At 31.4% G+C, this 21,710-nt stretch overlaps 1 protein-coding gene across 3 annotated transcripts in view; it reads right to left on the bottom strand.

Annotated features, from left to right (window-relative positions):
* The window catches only part of Dop1R2 (dopamine receptor 2), a 242,040-nt gene that overhangs the window by 27,155 nt on the left and 193,175 nt on the right, over positions 1 to 21,710 (bottom strand). For 2 of the 3 annotated variants that reach the window (XM_085956743.1, XM_085956744.1), the window contains exon 2: positions 3,907 to 3,991. In XM_085956743.1, coding sequence (XP_085812869.1) covers positions 3,907 to 3,991 — 85 coding nt within the window. Of the gene's footprint in view, positions 1 to 3,766; positions 3,770 to 3,906; positions 3,992 to 21,710 lie in introns of all 3 variants that reach the window. The other variant, XM_085956742.1, reaches the window with a different exon arrangement.

Raw genomic sequence — 21,710 nt, 5'->3', positions numbered from 1 at the left:
TTAGGATCGGACATGGTCAAAAAAAATATATGTATAATATAGGTACCTACCATATTATTTTCATATCCAAATCATTCTATTAGACCCGTTTCAGACGGGACACCGGTGTCACACTCGTTATAATATAAGAGGCCTTTGTATTCGGATAAAGGGGCCTTTGTATTATGTTTATGAACGCCCCAGAGCTAATGAGTCGCATGATCGATACACTTTTCCGTCAGCCGCTACATTCTCAGGCCGCCGATACACTTGTTTTTATTGCCGTAGCCAGTTTTATGTTATAATTTATAACGCGAAATTATGCGTTGACTCATTAGTCTGGGATGTTCATAAACATAATACAAAGGCCTCATATATTACTCGTATATCGAGCGCGACACCGGTGTCCCGTCTGAAACGGGCCTTATTTGTTACTTTGACATTCATTACCTACCTACTTCTAAATATTTTCTTCTCATTGATTCCTATTTAAATTATCGAATGAAAATAACAGCCTATATTACTTGTTATTTGTAGATAAAGCATTTTGTATAAAAACTCTACTGTTGCTTTTTTTAGCCATGAATATAAAGAGCTAGAGAAAGAAAATGAAAATTCTACCGATCGCAATTTCTTCACAGGTAAGAGAGCGTTGATTTGTTACTGGCTGTGATATTATTTTATTTATCAGTGCGACTTTCTGGTCGCATCCGAGTAAAAATGTTACTCGTCGCCCATCGAGACCAGCCGTGCGTGAAATCCAAGTGCGCGTTGAATAGCATGATTTCATATTGTTAAAATATTGTGAACACTAACGCGCTTAGCCATATACTGCATTCATGACAATCAATGTAGTGGCCAATTTTATATGCAATGCCGGTTTTGACCAGTAATATGTATTCAATGAAGACAATTTTAATTCATCGTACACGGAAGTAAACATACCAAATGTTGTGTATATCTGAATTATAGAAGAGTTCGGGGGTTGGCCATGAATAATTCACGGGCCCGTGGGCAGTCTTTCAAACCCGAACCGTTATAATAGATGTCAACTCTGAACCCAAAAAAAGAACGGTTCGGCACATCGTGCAATATCGCCTATCACATTTTGTTTACGATATCTAACTATTTTCAGATTTTCCAAACTACTAACATGTATTATACCATTACATCAACACAGCAATAATAAAGATTTATAATAATATTAACAAAATACAATTTTGTTCATAAGTATAGGTTTTAGATTTTGTTCGATACATATTATAAGGAAGAGCTTTTTATAGATAGTTGCTATTGCACGTTGTAAATAACATGCGTTTAGTATTCCCGACGCTGATCACTATTCAAGGTTAATTTTTATCAGGCGACATAGGAATTAGAATTGGAAATATTGATTTAAAAGTAGACAGCGTTGGTTAACGTATGCAGAAGATAAAATAGGATTATGATAAAACAGATTCTTCGTAGACCATACAAATTTTTGCGGTAATTTTAAGGGTGGCATTATGCATTTAAGGTATTGTCAAAACTAAATAATTTATTGAATTGAAAGTATTTTTTTTCATAATTATTTACATAATGTGCAATTACAAGAGTACCTACTAGAAAATTAGTTTATTCTTCTAAGATTTTTTATGATAAAATCTAAAATTAGTAAATGAAAAAATCAGCGCTGAGATTAATATATTACCTGACCAACAAATATGGTTTCTATTTTGTTATTTTTTTTAGTATTTAGTTAAGTATTAATTAAAAAATCGATGTGTGTACTTATGTACGCGCGTTAGAAGCTATACTGCTTTGGCGTAACAAAACAAAAACAAAACTTGTGATAAACTAGATTCTTCGACTAGCTCTTAATTATCTTGTTAAATTACACACTCAAGAAAAAGGACCGCTTATTGGAACGCCGTTGATTTATATCTTTACACTTTAACTTACTTATATTACTATATTATATAATGGTTTCTCGTTGTTTTTATTTTCGAAGTACCAACTGTCAGTCTGACGTTTAATAGTTTGTTTACATAAGGAATTGCAAATGGCCGACAATAATAAATTCGCTGCTTAGGCAACGGAACAATTCTAAACTATAATATTATACTGTATAATCGTCACGATTGTAGTATCATACTGTGGCGTAAAGGTAGTGCGTTCGGCTGATAACCGAACAATCGGTGGTTCGAATAAAATCGAGTGCGTTTTTTTTCGTGTGAAAAAATAAATTATGTGTTACATGTCACACGTCAAAAATACACTCTGATCTGATTTCCCAAACGCGCCAAAAGAAGTATAACTGCAAAAAAAAATCTAATTATTGTCCTTGGTATAATACCTCCGGTTTTTGTAAATATTGTATAATAAGCGAAACTTTATCTCCTCATTTCAAGATACTCTTACGCAGACAGGTTTTCGGCAGCCATGGTGGCCAAGAACCAGAAAATGGGAGATCAAAATATGGAAAGCAATAGGGCAACCATACACAAAAACTCCACAGTATCACGCCGGCTGTGTCTCGAGATGAACGTAGACGTTATGGTTGCAGTAGCTTTGTTTTACATTTTTTAATTAAGTATCTATCGGTAAGTCTTTCACCCATCAACAATGCAGCAGCCTTCTCCGACTGGAATTTTTTCATTAAATAATCTACATATGACATGTTTCAATTCATCCCCCCCCCCCTTTTATTCCTGTAATGAATATTTTTAGATCGAAATCCATAGTAACTAGTTGGGCCAATTGTGATCGCATTCATCCTTTCTTCCCACCTACCCTCGAATCCTTATTTATTATTGTTACAAGACCAGGCAACCAGCAATTATGGGCCATGATACGACCGTGATTGTGTATAACATTCAGTTAGCTCGACAACGGGTTAGTTTGCTAAATCACAGTTAATTGATTAATTCAATTATACAGACTGATTCAAAAGTCAGCTCGAGTGACATCAAGAAAGCAGTCGCGTGCGGGCATGTTATAGCTTAGCCGTCGTTAACCACAGAGTGACTCAAAATGCATATGTTTGACTTTCGTTGCGCTAAATCTGATACGGTTTGAGCGAACGTTGCATCCATCCTAAACTTTTCATCATCATTCTCCCAAAACCACGTTAAACCGTGAGAGTGACATTCTGAACCGTCCGTTTATCAGTGCGTGAGTGCGTGAACACCGAACCGGCTCTAGCGCGCGGCAGCCCCTCAACATAAAAGTCAGTATATGGCATCCTGTGTACCCCCCCTCCCTTCTAGATCCGTAATCCACCACTTTCACCTTCAAATTACAGTCCACTATAAAAGCACCAGTAACAAAACATAGTAAACTCTAGCTGCATACCGGTAGCTCGTGCATGGCAGAACGCATTAGAAAGAAACTATCCTATCGGTTGCCCTTCCACTCTTGGACTTTCTCTTATTTTCTTGGTATCCGATAACCTCGTGTGTAATCTCTGGTATCCTTTATTCTGCCTTAATTTTGCTGTCAACCCGGTTACCGGAGAATGGTCGACATTGCGTAAGGGGATTTATTTATACAGCCGTTGTTTTTTCTTTTAATGCGTGCATTAGTGATAAATTATTTTATTGATCTGGCGTTTCCGTGGTAGAATTCCATTACCAAATTTTCTTGACCTCGTATTTGATGAAATAAATGATGTGAAGATAGAAAAGTGTCTACTATTAAATAACTACATGAAAAGAAGAAAATATAATATATTATAAACAACGACATGCACTTTGAGTATCAAAAGAAAATAGATAATATTATAATATTAAATTTTACACAAGAGAACTAACTACTATCCAAATAGAATAACTATAATATAGTAAGAAAGAAGATATTCGTAAATAGCTGTATTATTATGAAGTATAAAAACGTTCAATTCAATAACTAAACACTATGTTACTGGAGAAGAATTATTAGTATAGGTACCTGTGAAGCTTTTGAACGAAGTGCCGGCTGATATCGCCGTCTTACTCTGCGAGGACAGCACACACAAAGTATCCTCACGAAAGCTCTGAAATAAAAATATTACAAAAGGTTACACACACAGCAACTAAATGTTCATAAAATATTAATGTAATGTAATAATACTACAATGAAAGCGTTCAACCTACGCACATAACAGTTTTTACAACGTTTTTATTATCTCGTATTCTTGTTTGTCCGGTGGTTGTTTGTCCAGTACAAATCTTGCAATCGATTTTTAACTAACTTCCTGACTAGCTAGACATTTGAAACTTTTATAATATATCAGAACACGACGCCAATGCATTCTTTTAATACTTTTAGCCATCTTTAAGGAGAATTGAATTAATTTTCAGTTAATTCTGTTTTGTATGGAAAGTTATTTCAGAAAAATCCGAAAAAAGTAAAAGACTATTATTGGTTGCTAAGGTGGTCTTAGCAACTGAATTATTAATATATACGTGCGTTACTATGGAAATCAAAATGAAATGTCAAAATGACATTTCAGTATTCTACATTTGTTTGTTTGTTTATTTTTTATTTACTTCATATCAAATACAAGTTTGAGTATATTGAGCATAATAATTCAACAGAAAATTTAAAAACGTCGTATATAAAAAGTTCTTTTTATCTTGTAATTATTTTTTGTTAATTTTATTGTATGTCTTTGAATATAAATAATTTGAAGACACCTCAAAAACTATATGCACATCGTCGTAATATAATTAGGATGCAGTTGGCTCAATTGGTAAAGCACACTGGCCGGAAAACAATGGATGCTGGTTTGACTTCAGCCTGTCTTTTTTTTCTAGTAGGTATATTTCTCAGAGTATGTATTTGTTTTTTTTTATTATTTGTTGAATTAAATCTTTGAATTTAAAAAAAAAATTGTTGGGATCATTAAGCTTTGAAACATTTATGAATAAATTGTATCTATTAATTGCCATGTTTTGTTTTCTGTCGTTAGTTATTCCTAGTATAAAAAATACAGTAGCACTGCTCTTTGCCTTAAGTTGATTTGGAACCCTACTATATTTAATAAAATCAAAATATATTGTTAGTACCTAGTTCATCCTTATAATTTAATAAAGATTATGACCGTATTCATACTTAGGAAGATATTTATAATAATAATATTGATACAAAGAGATATAAACACAAGTGAAAACTAACCCATTGCAGTACTAGAAAAAAACTTACTAGGTATGTCCGAAAAATTAATTATATAAAGTATATTCTGGAACCTCTACTATCCGTAAGATGTTAAGGCTTTTCAACGACTCTTGGTTTATCATTAACAATATCGTCTAATAACACTTAGCTGTTGATTCCATGAATGTATAACTGACTATTAGTAGGCTTTTAAAAAAGCCCAACTTTAAGAAGATAAAATCAGATAATGTTCCATCGTTTATGCTAAATGCCGTTGTAAACATGTTTTTCCTTAGGGGATTTTTAATTAGCTATAAATCTCCATTCCGGTAATACCCGTCAGTTTTTTTCCTCGCCGAAACGTGATTGGCTTAACAAATGTTACAAAAATACCAATTTAGGTACGATTAACGCGAAAGAACCGACGCCAGGGATTAAAATCGCCTAAATCATAACATAGCACTTTGATAATACAACGTAACAAGCTACTTACCTGTTGGACATTAAAAAATCATGGAATAATAATAGTCTTTGCGATCACAAAACGGGACTTACCGTCGAATTAATGATAATCGCACATCGCACATCGCACACTGAATTATAACAAGTTTTCCATAATTTATTACATTTTTTAATGAAACATATTGGTCTTATAATTTGTATGGCCCTCATGGAGTCCAATGCGTCAAGTGCTGGTTTTCCGGGGGCTCCGGGCTCGATTCTCTGTGAGGTCACATTATATTTATGTAGTTGTGTTACTTATACTACTGATTACATTACTGTCATCGGGCATCACAGCCTGTTGTAGTGTTAAAAATAATATGTTTGTAATATATATGTTACACCGAATGTGTGAAATTGCGTATTACATGTTTGTTTTGTTGTGTATTGTTCTAGATTTTTTTGGGCATAGTAAATGGATATGAACGTCATTGTAGTTATTGATTGGTATATTTTTATATAATCAATGACATTTGACACATTTGGTTAGTTTGATTAGTTGCAACCGGAACACCACCATCTAATTTATCCAATGCATGAACTAGGCAGAAAAATTACTGCCGAATTCACGTACTCGGCAGATATTTTGACTTATTCATAAATAAGGCAACGGGCTTGCATTTTTCATTAAATAGGCAAAAATTTTGCCGATTTCATAATTAAAAACTGCATTTTCATAATATCATGCTTATAGTGATTGTCCCATCATCCCACTATCAAATTTGTTTTATTCAGTCATTATGTTAATACCATAATTATGATGGCCGTCTTATATACTTAGTAATGTTGGTGAGAGCCTTCATCGTCAATATCGCGAAGATCTTGCACAAGAGTTCAATTATAATAGGTCAGGAAGAGTCATCCGAGTCAGCAGTTGTAGTTGGAGCCGTTTTAAGCGATAACAATCATTACACATCAGTATGCTAGATCAATGCATTAAATTTAATTTAATATCAACATCAAGAATTCGCAAGATTCACTCGCACCATTAAACAAATCAACCTGCATTTCAGTGTACTGTTGTGGACAGAGACAGACCGTGGGTTACCTAACCGAGCGCTCATTATCGCTGGGTAGCGTCATCTTTTCCCTATTTGATATCACACAATATGGAGGTTTTTGTTTCATATTGATCGCAAATATGTACCCCTCTATAATAACAATGGTCAATAAATATAATAATATAGTACTTCACCAATAAACTAAAGAATTAATAAATAAATAATTCTGGAAACGCTAATGAGAAAATATAGGCAATAGAAAAAATCATTTTTTAAAAAAGTAAGACACCCGGTAGGAATCAAACCTGCGTCTCTTGGGTATCGCTCCCTATGCGTTACCACTATGCTACGACTGCCATGCTTAATTGAATGAAATTTCAGAATTATGTATGTTCAATAATTAGAATGGTACATTCTTAAATCTTGTGAATTATTCGTTGAATAAAAGAAATAGTTAATTAAAGATAATAATAATAATTAAAAAAATGCAATATTTTAATATTTAGCATTATAATATTATATAGAATAGGTATCTAATTCAATAAATCAATGTTGTAAAAACATAGTGAGATTTCAGAAATTAATTTAAATTGAGCTGGGTATTGAGGTATTCTTTCGTCGATTTGTTTCTATCCAGTTTTATGATTAAATTACCCAAATGGGTAACGTTTGTAAAACTTTGTGTTATTTGAGGTTGATAATGCTGAATATACCTACTATACTTACAAATAATCAGACCAAGTCAAGATTGTCGCAAAGCCTACCTGACACTGAATGATGAGATTAATCATCTATGTTCTTTTTTATGACTTGCCCATTACTCAATGAATTTAAATTAAACGTACAAATTAGTATGAAATTCATACTTTTAATGCTCGACAGTTCCATGGATTTTTATAACATGTGTAGGCGAATTCCTTGAATATACGTTTTTCGCATTCTAAAACATATCTATGAGACTACCAACTTTGTGCTACTTTTCGTGATACTGCTATATTACATTTCAGTTATTTTTCTGGAATGTTATTTTCAAGTTTTCTCTTCACATATATACCGTCACTACTCTTTTCCTTATTCAGAATGTCTGCTATAAAAACCTACAATCTCTCAACTATGTCGCTGATTTTTTGGGTTAGATGAAATAGCATATGTACATAATAAAAAATATTACCGGTGACATAATCATTTCATTTTTATTTTATGTCATACCCGTATTATTCAAACATACGGCATTAATCCACCGGTATTTGTTTTTATCCACCGTTGTTCGAAAAAATATTCACTTAACAACCCCAACTTGAACCGCGTAAACAATTCTAGTAATTGTAACACATGCAATATATTACTGAAGCACACCATAGTTTGATTAAATGCGTATCCGTGACTACCGTGGAAACAGTCTAAAGCAGTGTTCTTCAACCTTTTAATACCCGCAGCTCAGCAAACACAGGAGCGATATTTCGCGGACCGGTATCAGCTAGAAATAAAAACCAATTTAGATAGAATATTATTTATTAAATCTTATTTAAAAAAAAATTGAATTTTTGGTTATTGCCGCGTCTGTTGCTGCTTATTTGTATGCAAATTTGATATACATGGTTTTAATTTAGTATATTGGCAAAAACATCAAGCGATCTACTGATATTTCAGTAGACATGGCAACGCTGATTCAGCGGCCAGCATTTTATCTAGTAATAATTCCCCGAATCGTGTAGCGGTATAGTTGGTTGAAAGCATAGTTTTTGCGGACCACCGGTTGAACAATACTGGTCTAGACTTCTAGAGCATAGTCAAATAATGTCACATATAAATAGTTTATGCTGGAATTTAAGAGAATGCTCTCGAAGTGGAACATAATATTGTGATATACAATATAATTAGGATCACCCACAAAAACATATAATAATATATTTATTAGAATAGCATTTGTACCGACTGCGACTAATATACATCGCAATATGGGCTACAATTTTCTATTTAACAATTATTAAGCTATATGTCTTATCACAAATTTACTAACAATATGCATCTGGTGTTACTTCAAATGTATACAATATTAGCGGATAATTTTTTGTAATTTTAAATCAAAATATTTAAAAAAAAATGTAACCAACATAGTATTTTTAAGTACTCGAAATCTTCTAGTAGTTAATGGAAATTATATGCCCAAAACTACGTTCCTAATGAATATAATTATCAATTTAACCAACAATTGCAAGTAATCTTTAGAAAAATGTAATTATTTGTTAGCACCCTAAGGACACTGTAACGTCACACGGTCCAATAGGTAGATGCAATCAAAACTGAAATTAGAGTATGTGTGAGGGCTCAAAGCACATGACTAAATAAAAATTGAGGGTTTCCGGAAGCATTGAAATTGGCTGATGACGATTATTAATTTTGTACGGCTAACAAATATTATATATATGTCAATGGGTAACGGAAAAGTAATTTAGATTTTTCTATTGAAAGTGTGTAAGTATGGTTTTGAAAATACAATAATTTCATTGCAGAATAAAATGCAATTTTTGTATTATATTATTTACTGCAAAAAAGCATACGCTATGAAATGAGAGAATTACTAGCTACTCGTATCTTATAGCGTACATTACTATTTGCGTGGGAAGTTTCAATGTAAAATATTCTTTTTAAAACCCACACAGAATTTATTTTTTATTATTTTACTCTGAAGAATTTAATGTTTGCGAAGGATTAAGTTAAAAGGAATAACTTGAAGCACAATTTTACTTTTCTCTATGTTTAATGGTACTTCTATTATATTTTTCATTTAAGTTGACTAAAAAATTATCACACATTATGTAAATGATTATATGTATTTTCTTTCTTGTTTACAAAGAATTGGTTTAAAATTATTGTAATGCTATTAAGGTAATCTTCAAAAATAATTCTCAATGGGGGAGGTATTTTTATTTTATGTGAAAGATAAAATATACAAGTTAAAACGGTGATCGAAATTTCTTTTGATACTTATTTGGAATCATTATAGCTTATAGCCCATCGATAATGGACTATTAGTTTCATTGGAAAATGAGAACCAATCTTTTTAATACTTTTTTAACGTCAGTGATTATCGTAGCATTAACCTTTCTAGGGATATTCAGTAATAACTCTGTTATCGCGTATACTATGCTCTGCCATTCTGTTGAAGAGTTTAGGGGACGAGGGATGGACGCTTTGTTATAAATAGATACAATCTATTTTAAAAATCAAATGCCAGGTAGTCCACGAATGTGTCTAATTCTCCCAAAAATTGTCATAGAATCTTAGTATGATGATTGAAAAAACTTTTCACTTCATAAGCGATACTAATAATAAGAACGTGTTAACAGCAGAAATAACACTTAAGTTCCGATCGAAGATACATGACGATTTATTTCCTGTAGACGGTGGGCGCCTAAGTTTTTTGGAAACATCTTACAAAATTAATTTTATTGGAATCTTCAATAACAAAATAAACGTGAATTGAGAAAGATTATTTAAAATTTAATAGTTAAAATAGTATAATATATGTCAATATAATAATCAAATATTTTTTGTTTCTCTCTGAAAAAACATATGTAAAAATATTTATCACAAGAAGTTTTTAAGCCCAGCCGAAGTTTAGTTCATTAAAAAAGACGGTTGGTATATTAATATATTGGCCCGATCGTAAAATTTAACTTTTGCGACGCGTTTGCAGTAACATTTTTATACGATAAAAGCTCTTGGCGACTGGATATGATATTTAACGGATGTTCCTATAAAATTTTAAGAGCTTCTGCAGTGGAAAACTCAATTTATGAGACCATGGTATTTTTTTTTATATTTCACACATATTATATGCATATTTTTATTTAACGGTTATTATTGTCACTTGAATAACTAATTTGAGATAGCATAACTAAAACAACAAATATTAAAAAGAAAAGTAGAGTAGGTATGTAAAGTACAAGTATTTTCATTGAACTATTATATTGACAAGTATTTTAGTCTATACTTCAAAAGTCAACTGTTTAGCCTGGGAGATTATATACACGTTTGAAATAATACATACTTGTAATAAAACCATGCAAGTAATTAAATCAATTATAATTTATATATTTACAACATAAAAACTACGTAAAAATAATAATTAAAATAATTAAAGAATTTTGATACCATTTTTATATATACCATAAGGCTCTTATTATTTACGATATAAGTATTATATAACAGCGATTGTTATTGTATTAGAATGTATATGGTTTTATTCAACATCTTATTAATAATTTTGAAGAACACAAATGTATCCTAAAAGCTAAAATGTCGAAAAGCTCAGCAATATGCTTTCACGTCAATTGGTGGCTCTCAAAATGCATTAAAATCTTTACGGAGGCGTCTTTTTCGAGACGCGTATCGTAAGAGACCCATCAACTTTTCATAGTTCACCATTTTGTGGTACAATTTTAGTATTTATGACATTTTTTACCTTAGATGCAATGTTTTCCACTATGATAATAGGAACTACTGGTGGTTTAGAGATAATCAACAAATATGAATATACACTGAATACTGAATATACCTATAAAAATATACACTGATAAATTATCTACGTTTTTAAATTAATGAGGAACTATGATTAGAATCATATTATGCCTTGAATGAATACGATAAAAATATATAATCTAATATAGTGTACATTTCCATTCCTATGTTATATCAAAAAGATAATATATATGTATATACATATAATATATTATGCATTTGTTGAAACTCCTCTTAGTTTTTTTGTTAATACGTGCTTTTAATGTATTTTTCCTTTATTAAATGATGTAAATAATAATAAATGTGGATCACCTAGTTACATGTTTTCTTTTCTTTATATTATATAAACATATTGTATTATATATACATCTTTCTGACGCAATAAAATTTGGCAAGTAGTTTTACGATGACACGTTGCATATAAAATTGGTGACACCTTCAGTCGACGCGACGCGTTACAAAATTGCACTTGCAGATGTTTAATGGTCTCTTTTGAAGAGGTTGAGTCAGGCAATTTACTTTTCACTTCGCTACGGAATATGTAGATACATCACTGAATTTTTGTTACATTTATTCATTTATCAGTCAGTCAGTCAACTTCTTATTTCTAAAAAATAGGATGTCTTTGAAAGTAAGACGTTGATCAAAATCGAAGTTCTATGCGACAAAGGTGATATTATGCAGGCACGTGGCCATGACTGTGAATTCAGCTACGAACGATACACACTGTACAGTAATTATACAATATGTTGAATCATACGTGATAGAGAGGTAACTCTGACGGGCCGGTCAGTGCTTGCAGATTGAGGATATCCAATCAACCAATAGGCGTCTCTTCAATAGATCATAAGAGAACATGGAGCTCGGAAAACCTATACTGCGATGGTTGGAATGTGAAGAAAGAGACATTACGTCCCAGAGGTTAAGGTAATGAATGAAGTTTTTAAAAGACATTATTTTATAAGAGTGAAAAGTTTGAATGATTTAAATAAATACTTACAATACTTTACAGTAGGTATTTAATAGTAGTAGTATTTAATCATATTAAATTTATATTATCATTATGTACGTTCTTGTGATTAGATGAAATAATATTTGTAATTATATTATTGACAATACAAACTATTTGGTCGGCTTGTGTAGATAACTGTTTAAAACATAATATATAAACAATATGTTCATATGTTATCTAAATGATTAATAATGGGTAGGAATTCAATACTTTATCCTATTAGAAATATTTACAGAAAAATATTGTATCACACCTAATAATTATTGCGTTTTTGGTATCATAATAAAAAGAATCGCGCCACTTGGCAAAATAGTAATATATGTGGTAAATTGGAAAGAAGCCTGCACTTATTTTGGCTACGGTTTTGGTGCAGTAAAGGAAGATCAAGGTCAATAAAATATTTGGCAGCTGTACGCCGAAAGTCATCTGACGCATCAAAGTATAGATCTACTACGATGACGCTATTTTTAAAATATACATTACAGAGTTTAAATTAAAATTTAGGCTATTTTTCACCATTTTTAGGAAACACAAATAAACGTCAAATAGAAACATGATAGACTTAATCGACTTTGCTACGAATACCATTATTTTAACTGCAAACGTCGTTATTTACATACGGCAAGCGCATGTTCCGAAAAAAAACTTTTTTGCGTAGCAGTAAAAAATAACAGCATTTTGATTGCTGATCTTTGAGTAAACACTCTCGTTAACTGCTGGCGATAGCAAACGCAGCATTCTAGTATTTTTTTTTAATAACATGTCTGTGCGTAGATGAAATCTGCGGTCAGTTGGCTCTTCGACTGCAGCGTCTCGCGTCGTAAACTTTACGTTATAATAATGTCTGAAAATGTGATAACGCGCAAATTCACTGCTTTTTTATGATGGAAACCCACCCAAGCGAAAGTTATTTCTTTTCGTGATTCCTTAGAAGATTGTCTACGCACTTTTTCTTGAGAATATCTAATATTATATAATAAAACCGTACACCAGACCAAGAATATCATTCATAGCTTTATTTTTCCGGAAATTTTAAGTGTAGAAAGCGCATTTAACATAATTTAAAAATAAATATTCCATTAAAGTATGTCATAATTAAATATCAGGCATGCTGAATGTAATAGAATAGAATTCAAAGATTGCCGAGAATTTGTCAATTGACGGTAATTCCCAGATGCCAGGACGAACCGTGTACTGTGTGGCTATACTATTACTTCTGATAAATACTTATGTACGCGCGTTCGAAGTTATAATTCTTTGGTGTAACAAAACAAAATAAGCCGTTACCTGAGTCTATTAATAATACAGTGGATTAGGTTGATGAACACGTATGCGATTCATCTGTGTCTCATATACCACATGATAATTGTAATTTAATTATTGTATTGGACCAAAACTCATCTTTGCCATACAGCGATTACAATCGATTCAGAAGTGCCCATGATTAATTAATAAGAAATCAAATTTTAATATTTTTTTTGAATTATTTACCAACTCAACATTCACAAAATTTATTTATTTATTGTTATATAATTTTACTCATAAATAATACTTATATAAATATAGCCTCAAATCTTGATACACAATCTTTATAATGAAAAATAAATATACACTCCAATATAAATATAAAGTTTTATGAATATAAAATAACAGTGTAGAAATATTGGATATGTTTACAACACGTGCTGTTTACTTGGTTGTATTGAACGACTAACTAAATGACACTATGCGCATGCGCATGTACCCTCGAGACCGAAATGAATATAATCATAATAATAAATTGTATTGCATAGGCGCACGCAACTTCGTCACACGCCAAAAATACACTCTGATCTGTTTTCTCAAACGCGCCAAAAGAAGTATAACTTCAAAAATACTTACATAGATGATGATGATTACTTTAATCTTTCACGATTATTGGTGACTAGTAGGTACCTACCAAGTTGAATTTACAGCATGTGTGATGTATTTTCTTTATTTTTCAATGTGTCTCGTACAGAGACCATTCTCGGGAGATTATGTGGTAAAGTGTAGTATTACAATATGTACGGATGCGAACGCTGCTCAATGATTCATATACCTAACTTCATTCGCTTTCAGACACGTAACAGTTCACTTTACCAGATTGCCTAGTGAGACTGACCTCTGTAATACTCCCGAAACACCAAGAAAAGAAGGAAAAAAACGCACACGGTAGTTACCCGAGTACCAAAGAATTTGGCATTATAATAATCAATTAAAAATAATATTATATAACGCTGATCTATTTCATTTATGTTAATATAAATAAATTATCTTTGAATCAAAGTAAAATGAAAACAAAATGATAGCTATGGAAAATAATATTAAAAAATATCAAAATTACCATTTTCTTTTTAAACGCAACATCTGGATCTCAATAGAGTGAAAGTTTTGAGTATGTTATTGTGAATAACCTTTTTTAAATAAAATATGTTGTTTGAAAAGTACGTATTGAACAAACATTGTATCAATTTTCCAGACAGGAGTCTGCCTAAGTCTTGTAAGAGATTTATTAATTTCAATTTTTCACAATAACAGTATTCAGGTATTCGTCGTAATGAATACCTTATATTTTTTAAGTTACTTTGGAAAAAGAGTTGACTAGTTGCTTGCTTAATTTATAGTAAAGTTATCTAAAAGCGAAGGCGGAAAATGAAACAATGTCGCCGTACCGTCACGATATCGTGTTTATGAATTCGGCCAATATGAAATTAAACTGTAAACAAAAACTCACGTTTCAAGTGACCTTTATGTAATTAAATCAATTAATTAAAAGATTGAAGGACTAAATGCCAGCCACTACTTAATCTTTATTCTTACAAACAACCTGCTCATTAATTGAAATTATGGGTATTTTTATTATAACCTGTTTGATGAAATAGCTTTCAGATAATAAAATAGATAAGTAAACAAGAAAACACTCTAGTGTATACAGCGGAGTTACGGGATACTGGTTTGACATGGAACGATCTAAGAAGGATGGCGAGCGACAGGGATTCTTGGAAGCGCCTCGTGGTGTCCATATGCTCCAACTAAGGGGCGGATATGGCAGAAGACGAAGAAACAATAAAAAGCTTATTTTGTGAGTAAATAAATTGTTTGACATGGCCTATTTACTTATATAGTTATATTTCAAAATGGCCGCTGAAGGAAATAATTTATATTAAAAATTGAAAACTTTAGCCCTAAATAGCACATAGGAAAAATGTGCTTTTACCTTAAATTCGTTGGTTGCATAAGCTAACTGCAATATATGTCAGTTGTATGTTTACCATTCGTGAATCTGAATAGTACGTAAGAATGTTGAAAGACGAAACACAGTTACTTATAACAACTTAAATCAGCTAAAATTTATATTCTAGTTCTAAAATTTTTCATGAAATTTGGGGGATGGATTTAAGTTTTCGAAATGAGTAAAATTATCTTTTTGAAACATTAGACAAAGTTTTTATGACTTAATTTACTATAATATACTTTTATTATTATAACACACAAATGGCGCATATTCTTTTAATTAAAGTCAACTTAAATTTACATAAACTTACTGCACGGACATAGATAAGATTATTTTAGAGACTTGATAATCTAAAGATTTTTTTTAAATTTCCTTTAGTATTTCTAAAGGTTTTAATTGGATTACTAACACATATCTTGACGCTTTACAATAAAATCTGTTACATTTACCCAGTGATAGTGACGCTCAAACGATGGCATATGAACTACGATCAGCTTCTTGTTTGTGAGATGTGCAGTGTTTGGTGAGAACGTAATATTAAAATTAAATCAAAATAATATTTAACCACAAGCATTTTAGACCATTAACTATCACTGTTAAATCTTGGTAGAAATAAAGTATATTAATGAGGATAAAAGCTTGTATACCTTCACGTACCAACGTTCGCCTGGGCCCCTGTTGGTAGAGTGACTATTTTTGTACAAATACGAACCTGTGAGACACAAACTAGAAGCCGCGATCGATGTTTGGTACTTAACCCACGTGATTTATTAAAATTTCGACGTATTCTTTCTCAAAGGATTTTACACAAATTTCATGTAAATTTAATGTAATAAATTAACTATAACACTACGTTTTGTAAGGTTAATCTGATGAGGATGTCTTAAAATTTACTGATATTAATGTTATTTGATTTAAAGAATATTTTTTTTCCATGTTCTTTTTTATCAAATCATAAATGTGTTAATTCATGGCATTTGTAAGGAGAAAAAAACTCAAAAGCGATCTAGAAAAGCTATTTTAGATTTTGAATGAAATAGTCAAACATTTTTAACATATACCAATTGTCGCGAGGAAGGGTATCAATAAATAGATTTAAAAAAGCTTTAAAAAAACTCACCATAAAATCAATATAAAAACACTGCTAAAACAAACTTTTATTCTAAAACAATGAAAAACAATGATATTATTCCCATCATATAATTAATGTTATTTTTTAAACTTTAATATTTAAATTAAATATTTTATGTTATTGCATTTATTAATTAAATAATTTGAAATGCGACATATCATAATATATGATTTAGTTGACATTGATGGAACAAGCAAAGAAAATGGCATCAACTATTAGGTACCATAACAACATGACTTGAATGGCTATCACTATGAATTATTGATGAACATAATTGTCGCGGTATTTAATAGCAATAATTGTCTCTGAAAGTATATTGACGGTAACATTTTTTTAGATTTTCATATGATAATGGTAACTATTCAAGAAGAATTCACCATTAAATTTTACCTTTGAATTTGAGGATAAATATTTTTTTTTTGTAAGACACATAATGGTAGTGAAACTTACGAAACCGATCTCGCAATTCGGTAATTCGTTGTGAAGGTACATAATTATGCATTGGTATTTTTTTTTTGAATTGTTGTAGTTAATTGATGGTGTAATATTATTCTTGAGTACCACCACGAATTGTCAATGGTATGGCAAAAATAATTCATTAATGTAATAATAATAAATTTCATAAATGTATTGAAAATTGTCATATCAATAATTGAATAATTGAAAATGAAATCGCAAACTAAGTTATCGGTTTACTAAAATATGATAGGTTCGTAAGTCATCGATTATTATATTGTTATTTATATCTACTAAATACCACTTCAAAGGTAGTCCACCTCATTCGAACCATAGAAAACGACTGGTAGATCTTTGATCCGCAATGCGTGACGCAGACGTTAGCCACTACCTCGACTGACTGGTACTGTGAGTACGATAGAGAGCGCAATATGCCATTCCCATCGTAGCACCCCCCTTCGTTTCAATTATTTATTCACTTAGATTCCCATTTAAAAAAAATTACAACCGTGGTTAAAGTGTTTCACTACAAAAATAGCCGGATTTTGGAGTTTTTACCAATTTTAAATAGTGTATGCACCACTGTATTTTCTTTTTCGAAAAAAATCACGCTTAGTTTTCTTTAGGAATAAGTTTGTCGCCTGCAAACGAATCGTTTAAAGTAATTTTCTGACGCTTTTTATTTAACGAATCATGAAGACTCTTTTAAAAGATATCATTTCATAAAACGGCATAAAAGTTTTCTCATTAAAAATGTACAAAATTACTTTTGAAAAAAATCACATCGCTGAATAAAGTAAACTTGCTTAATAGATAAGTGTGTGAACACTCAGGAATATATATATCATTTTTTTAATCTCATCTCATCACAATGATTCTTTTCGGCGATAACGTTGAGTCGCCGAGTGAACAAACTCACTCAAAAACCAATAGCATCTGTCACAACACTTGTGAAGGATATGAAAAGATGGAGCAAGCTGATCCAGAATTCAGCAGTACATAATATAGTATAATAATCCTCGGTCATGAATAAGAGTAATAATCAATTTTGTAAACTTTATAGGTTTATTTTTCTTCTTTTTTAGTTACGCTACAGATCAATTTGAGCTTTGGTCTTTTCACTGCCTTCCTCCAGCTGCCTCCTACGACCCTGTGACACTTTCACCCTGTTCCTGTATGTTTCTTCCCACCCCCTTTTTAAAGCTTCCATTTTCTAAACCTTTCAGCAAGCCTTTCTCCTCCAAGGTTTTGAAAGAGGATTATCAATAGGTATTATATCAAAATAAGTATTGTTTTTTTAAATTTTGTACTATTTTACAAAAATGTAGTTACATTAAATTAAAAACTATTTGTGTTTTTTTCCATTTTTTTGATAAGGAACCAACTTAATTAATAATTAAATACCCATCGTCATACTGTTTGAGTTTACGTAATATAATATTATGTCATTCTATATTCAGGGATGGATACTTAGCTAATCCAGCAGCACCAGCGCTTGTATTTTTATTTAGGCTCCATGGTTGTTTCATCTTCGTTACGTGAATATACCTATAGCATTATATCTTGTATTTGAATAGATATTTAGTTCCCCTATGGTCAAAGTATAAGGGTACTTGGTGAAAATAGATGAAATATTCTGATTTTTGATATTTTAAAACATAAGTTTGTAATTCTAATATGATGTGTTGTCACTTAATTATATAATGTGCCTACATATTAATATATTATACTTATGATTTTATTTTAAGATTGTCTATGAATACTGAATATTTCTTTAATATTTTTAACTGTCACTTCTCGGTGGAAAAACATTGTTATAATTTAAATAAAATACAATATAATATAATAGACCACATACTTTTATAATAATCAAGATAGACGTCATCCACAGAACAGATTAATAAATAGAATTCAGCGCCAATACGCTACTTTTTGAAGCAGGATTTCGAATGCGTGAGTGTCCTACGAACATAAAACCCACATTATAGACGTGCAATAGTGTGTGTTGCAACATTCAAGTACACCAATATTGAATGAGCGTCAGTGCATAAACTGAGAGCAGTCGTCAGAACGAAGGACAATCTTAGAATGATGTATTCTTAACACGACATGTTTAAGTTTATCCTATATTCTCCCGCACTCGAGTTCGGTTGCCTGCTACTTCACACCCGTTAGGTATTTCAGTTCCCATTAATTCTGTGTTCTCTGATTTCATCCGAATCAGTGGGACATTTGTCAACTGATACAAAATACACAAAATAGCTATTTTAACGGAAAAATTTATGAACGGTTACGAAGTTCGGTGGACGTAGGTACATGGCAGCGAAGAAACCGGTAAAAGTGGATAAGCTAGGACAAGCATTCATCCAGCGAATGATGATAATATAACTATATTTGAAAGTTAAGCGACAGTGTTAATAATTTTGATACAAAATTGAACATAAATCAATTGAATAATGTTAGTTATAAAGTGTCGCATTTATGTATCAGTGTTGCCAACGGTAAATGATGTTACACCTGCCGCAAAACCCGCATGAGAAGGAACAATTTAGTTGTGGCGAGTGGAAACTACACAATAATATTGTTACTCGCTGAAAGGAGCTTTCAACGGTACCTTTATAGCGTATCGCCATGCCACGAGTATCTTGTCGTGTTATATTTACAAGTAATATTACACGTGAACTCGTCTGTTTTCAAATAATATAATATAATAAAGTAGGTACTATTTAAATTAAAATTCATTATTAACACACAGGCTTCAATTTATTTCTAGTGGTAATCCCCTTTTTATAAAAATTATGTAATCCCGCCATTTTTAATAGAATAAGGATAATTCTTATAAAAATAACCGTACAAAAAATATAAGTTTTATTATTTTTTTCCACTTTTCGTCATTTACATGTTAATTATTCTCAAACAACACAAATAATTAATTATTTCTTAAATATTTTCTGGGGTAAATATGAAAGTATGTTTAACCCTTTTCAATTAACAAAATCGTAATCAGACGGAAATGGTTTATCTTTGCATGTATGTTGTAATTGCAAGATAATTGAAATGACTGTCGACTAGTAAACTAATCAGTAGATTATAATATTATAATTATTATTGTTATATTATTATGATCATCATTGAAAAAATCATGTTAAAAAACTTATTAGGCATTAGTTGAAAATATCCACCCAAGCAAACGAAATCGGTTCAAATCATTTTTAGAAGTATGTTCAGTATATTATCTAAAGCTAGGTACTCATTAGCGATCCGTAACTGTAACTGTTCTAGATACTGTAACTATCTCTAGATATGTAAGCAACGATATTGGTGGAGTCACGACATATTGTATAAAAGAAAAAACAGTTCTTATTTACTCACTGTTTTAAAATATTGACATATCAGTGGCCATTACAATAATTTTACACGAATGAATCCTACAGATTTTGAGTATGTAATTAATTTGGTTGAATCTAAGATTGAGAGAAGAAACACTAGATTTCGAAAAGCAGTATCGGTGCTAAGATAAATTAGCTGTATCCTTAAGATATTTGGCTACTGGGGATTCTTTTACAAGTTTGCAGTATCTTTTTCGCATATCTAAACAGGCCATCAGCACTATTGTCCCGAACGTCTGTCAAGCGATCATCGATGGATTGAAAGAGAACAAAGCGATATACTTATATTTATTTTATGAAAAAATACATCAAACCAATTAATCTATATCTATATCCGAGTACGTTATACAAGGGGATTAATTGTAAGTTTCCGAAGGTGTAAAGATGTACAACAGTTTCGAAGTATTTTCAATGTTCGCGGCGAGAAACGGGTATCACATAATTATAGTAACATCCATCAACGAAAAAGAGAACTAAAACTAGCAATCGATAATACAGATCACTGCAGCAAGATACACTGAGTTAACATTATAAAGTTAGTCGTATTTTAATAGTCAAACAATAAACATCAATCAAAATTAGTTCTGTATAATTAATTAATTCTGGCTCCACATCTTAAAACTTAAATGTAGTTCATCATAAACAACTACGAAAAGACGATTCACGTAAAATGGATGCTCAAAATTGGTGCCCTCCAAAATTAAATAAATGTCTACACCCATTCTACGTCCAAGATCGAGAATCGTGGTAAACTCCGACAAACGATGGATCTCGGGCTGCTCGCGGCAGGCTCGCGAACTAATTATTTGGCTTCCATACTAGTTACTGTATCCGCAATGTTTACAGTTAAGGCTCGCTAATGAGTACCCGCCATAACGATATATTGATCTAATTAATATAGTTCTGATTATCATTATTAATTACAATGAAAAGTGAAAGTGATCAATGGTTAATAATTACATCCACTATCTACCTAATTAAAAATGTACATTTTGATCAATAAAAAATACTGTCCATCGATTTCTATATTATTTGTGTTTATTCTAGAATATAGAATTTTAAACCCTAGATATTCTGAAATATCTAAGGCTTAAAATAGTGTAAATTATATTTTATGTTTTTTTTTAGATTTCCTTGAAATGCAAAACGCAAAATACAGTTCTTGTTGAAAAAACTGCCATCGAGGCCTTGGAAGCACAGGTGTAATCGCCTTGCCGTATCAAAAACAAACTATTAATAAAACATTCGCAACACCGTGAAAGAACGGATGCGGGTTCAAGTCACACCCGAGCGCAATATTTTTTTCAATACTTATTTTTTTTCTATTATCTATGTTTCTGAGATT

This window comes from Rhyacophila brunnea, unplaced genomic scaffold (genome assembly GCF_057557595.1).
Source record: "Rhyacophila brunnea isolate RB1 unplaced genomic scaffold, BYU_Rbru_1.0 scaffold_6, whole genome shotgun sequence".
NCBI lineage: Eukaryota > Metazoa > Arthropoda > Insecta > Trichoptera > Rhyacophilidae > Rhyacophila > Rhyacophila brunnea.
Note: the sequence above shows the minus strand (reverse complement) of the source record. Positions and strands in the feature narration are given on the sequence as shown.